The sequence below is a fragment of the Solenopsis invicta genome, chromosome 9, assembly GCF_016802725.1.
Source record: "Solenopsis invicta isolate M01_SB chromosome 9, UNIL_Sinv_3.0, whole genome shotgun sequence".
Taxonomy (NCBI): Eukaryota; Metazoa; Arthropoda; class Insecta; order Hymenoptera; family Formicidae; genus Solenopsis; species Solenopsis invicta.
The window spans coordinates 4140213-4144687 of NC_052672.1; the positions used below are offsets into that span (position 1 = coordinate 4140213).

Here is a 4475-nt window from a genome sequence, read left to right on the forward strand (position 1 = left end):
CTGAAGTTTTGAAGCGAGATGACCATGATAAATGGAAAGAAGCAATGAGAGCAGAACTTTATTCAATGGCAAAAAATAAGGTTTGGACTTTGGTAGATCCTCCAGAGAATCAAAAAATAGTTAAAAATAAGTGGGTATTTCGTACTAAAAGAAATACAATGGGTGAAATAGTCAAATATAAAGCTCGTTTAGTAGCTAAAGGTTTTACCCAAGAATACGGTGTAGATTACTATGAAACTTTCTCGCCAGTAGTAAGACATTCAAGTATAAGATTATTAATTGCACTTTCAGCTGAATTAAATTTAAATATAGATCATTTGGATGTCGATACTGCCTTTCTAAATGGTGAATTATCAGAAAAAATCTATATGTATCAGCCAGAAGGTTTCATAGATTCAAATAATAAAGAAAAAGTATGTTTATTGAAAAGAGCGATCTATGGTCTCAAACAATCTTCCAGAGTTTGGAACAAAAAGGTTGAAAATGTTTTGGAAAAATTAGGTTTCAAAAAATCAAATTATGAAGCCTGTATATACTTTAAAGTTTTAGACAAATCTATTATAATTATTGCATTATATGTGGATGATTTTTTGATTTTCTCTAATGATGAGAAAGATTGTTTAAAACTTAAAGATCAATTAATGAAGTGTTTTAAAATTAAAGATTTAGGAAAAGCTAAACGATGTTTAGGTTTAAATATACATAAAGATAATTTCATGAATACAATTAGTATCAATCAAAAAGATTTTATTCAGGAATTACTTGTTAGATTTAATTTAACTGAAGCGAAAGATGATGTTACTCCTATGGAAGTTGGTTCTAAGTTAAATTATAATGAAAAAGAAAATATTGATGTACCCTACCAACAATTAATTGGAGCTTTAATGTTTTTAGCAGTTAATACTAGACCTGATATTGCTTTTGTAACTAGCTATTTAAGTCAATTCAATTTAAATCATGATGCCCAGCATTGGAAAGCTGCAAAAAGAATTCTAAAATATTTAAAAGGGACAATCGATTATTCTTTAACTTATCAAAAAACTAATTCTTTGAATGTGGTTGGTTTCTGTGATGCAGACTGGGCAAATGATTTAAATGATCGAAAGTCTTATACTGGTTTTGTATTTATTCTAGGAAATGGTGCAATATCTTGGGAGGCTCGAAAACAGCGTTTAGTGGCATTATCGAGTACAGAAGCAGAATATATTGCTCTTTCCGAGTCTGCCAAGGAAGCTATACATTTAAAAGGCTTGTTAAATGAATTAATTAGTTATGATGAGAAAATTATCTTATGTAATGATAATCAGAGTGCACAAAAGTTGGCATGTAATCCTGTGTTTCATAACAAGACAAAACACATTGAAATCAAATATCATTTTGTCAGACAAACTGTTGACAGAAATTTAATTACACTTAAATATGTTTCAACTGACAAGATGATAGCTGATATATTTACTAAGTCTTTAAATGGTCCAAAGCATAAATTTTGTACAAAAGGACTAGGTTTAAAAAGGATTTAAACTTTAATAACTGAAATTGTTTATACTCACTAGATTAAGAGGGGGTGTTAGAATTAATAATTTAATCTAGTAAATATAAAAGAGTGTTGGTGCTGTATGAAATAAGCTAACGATACATGTTCAATATGATTTCTATATCGTTGCTATGTATTACATATGTGTCACTTGTCTTATGTCTGTCATCAAGATCGTGCGTGTTCTGTATACGTTCTTTTATATTCTCTATAGTGTAATTCGTTAATTAAATAAATCAAGAATTCCAACAATACAAATTTGCAAGAATAAATAAAGAATTTTCGAAATAAATGCAATGTCACCTTACTTTTTGGACACAGTAGTATATGTCTTCACATTACCATTCGTATAGCAATTACACATATACATGTGTGCATATACATATAAATTGCTATTCAAATGATATAAGGGCATATATGTATATATAATATACACATTTGCTATATTATATATAAATAAAATATATGATATGGATAAAATCCAGAAAACATTTTGTGTGTGTGCGTGTGTGTATACTCGTATATGTAATAGATGATAAGCTACAACAAAATCAAATCACGTATTCTTGTATAATATGCATTTTTATTCTTTAATTAATCCAATAAAATTTGATATGTACGTAGTTCTTAGATAAAAATTTGAAATACAAAAAAGTATAATATGTATTTTTATTCTTTAATTAATACAATAATAAAAAAATTTAATATTAGTTCTTAGATGAAATATTGAAATACAAAAAATTAAATTTAAAATAAATTTAAGATGAAACATTGAAATACAAAAAGTTAAATTTAAATGGAAAGTTTCAATAAGATCTCAGATTATATTGTGTTGTTCTCTTGTATTCATACGCTGCTGATGTCGATGCCTTTGCTTGGCTGATCGTAAGGCTTCTGATACATAAAATTTAAATTCTGAAAGTGTTAATTCAAAATGTGTAGAAGCAGCATCTAAAAATAAAAATAGTTATTGTTAATAATTGTTAAGTTTATATAATTAGTCAATGAGTGAGAAAGAAAGAAGAAAAGAGATACAAAATAAAAAATATATATTTTAAATATTAACTGTACTGACATATAATATATAAATATCGTACTGACATATAATATAAATATCGTACCATGTAAAGCATCTATAACTCGTAAATCTGATAATTTTTCCTTTGTAGAATGGTTATTGTTGTTCTTGCCTGTCCATGTAAACAATGAGGCTGAATTTGGAGTAAAAATCTCTTTAAATGCCAAATATATTACGTCTCTTATATTTCTTCCTCCAATGGATGCAAGATACTGTACCTATATTAATTTGAAAATATGAAATAATTTAATTAACTCATTTATAACATGGGATCAACTAATAATATGTACCATTTGTATATATTTTGCATTATTTGACTGATTGAATTCCAACACTTCTTCAATCGTTTCGAATGAAATTACTTTTGGTTTTATTGGACTTTTATTTACTCTTTAATTCGAACGTTGATTTATCATCCTATTAACAAAAAAGTTAAATAAAATATTAAATATTCGATGGCTTTTACATAAAATCTTCGTTATCCTATATGTTAATTTACAAATCTTTTATTATGTGCTGTAATATTTTTTTAAAAATTTTATACTATTATTTTTTATTTAAATTAAATCCTCATAAAAAAGTGACGTGTGAAAGATTATGAATAATTTTGTACGAGTCGTTACAGAATGATTATAAACGTAATTTTTTAATATTATAAAATAATAAAAAGACATTTTTCGTTAAAATCATGTTAAAATATAAAAATTTTACTTTTGCTTTGAAAAAGACAAACTACTTTTTAATTATAAAAAAATTTGTTTTATTACCTAATTTCTGTCATGACATTATTCATACATTCTGTTACTTGTGTTTTTATAACATTTATCAGATCAGTATTTCCATGAGGAGGAATCACATTCTGAGATTAGGATTAGACGTATATGTATTGTTAGAATTCTTTCTGAAAAAATGTATTGCATCGATTCTCGAATTATCGAATTTATTGTTGTCGCTTTTCCGAAGTGCTGATTGGTTCTATCGCTGTGCTAACTTCGTGATCGGCTGTCATAGCGGAGATCTTGTTAACAGTAATAGACATAATAATTGTTACATGCATAAAGAGGTTAATAGTGTAATATTATTATATTATCAAATTAATTATTACAAATTTATTTATTGTGTTGGTTCTGTTTCCTGCATCTAAAAATTTTTCTTTTCCTTTGGAGGATTTCATGATTGTTTCAGATAAGTTTTAATAAACGTCTTTATTTATAGTTGTAAAAATTATCTTTAGAAAGAACTGATACTTTGTGTTGTACTTTATTTTCAGATAGCGATTTCGTTTAACATTTATTACATTATTGTTGTTAAAATGTTCTTTCGTATATAAACATTATTATTGTGAGGTTGGATTAGAAAAAGTATAAAAATGAAGGAAGAAGAGTTTTGTGTCACTAATACAGAAAGAAAAAGGGAATTTAACAAGGTGGAGAAGATAATGATTTAAAGATTTTTAAATAAAGGAACAATGGGTAAATATCATGTAATATTTGATATTTTGTGTTAAAAAAATAAAAATTTTTCTAATAGAATATTATCAATTTTAGTAAATATTTATAAATTTTTAAAATTTTTTCTAATGAAATTTTATCTATTTTAGTAAATATTTTTAAAAACGTGAAATAATTATAAAGAAGAGAAGAGAAAAGGAATGGAATAGTATTCTATAATATGAAAAGAAAGGAAGGAAGGAGGAAGGATCAAAAGAGTTTAGAATGGAAATAAAATAATTAAAAAGAAAAATGAATTGAAGATGTTGGAGAAGGTAAAGATTTTTAAATTAGAGTTGAATAAAGTAAGGACATCAATTAAACATCAGATTAAGAGTTTTTTTTATAATAGGCAAATATTACATGGTATATT

General features: G+C 25.7%; 1 protein-coding gene across 1 annotated transcript; it reads right to left on the reverse strand.

The window, feature by feature from the left end:
• Positions 1–1573: 1573 nt before the first annotated feature.
• Positions 1574–3760, reverse strand: LOC113004224. The gene is made up of 4 exons (XM_026136934.2): positions 3380–3760; positions 2903–3029; positions 2656–2830; positions 1574–2485 (listed from the first exon to the last, which is right to left on the reverse strand). The coding sequence occupies exons 2-4, from the start codon at positions 2903–2905 to the stop codon at positions 2352–2354; spliced, it is 312 nt and encodes a 103-aa protein (XP_025992719.1). The 5' UTR covers positions 2906–3029; positions 3380–3760; the 3' UTR covers positions 1574–2351.
• Positions 3761–4475: the final 715 nt, after the last annotated feature.

Bases quoted from the DNA above. Each gene is read 5' to 3' on its own strand.
- LOC113004224 (XM_026136934.2), bottom strand. The intron at 2,486-2,655 runs GTACGATATTTA...TTTTATTTTTAG, and splicing joins AGTTATAGATGCTTTACATG to ATGCTGCTTCTACACATTTT.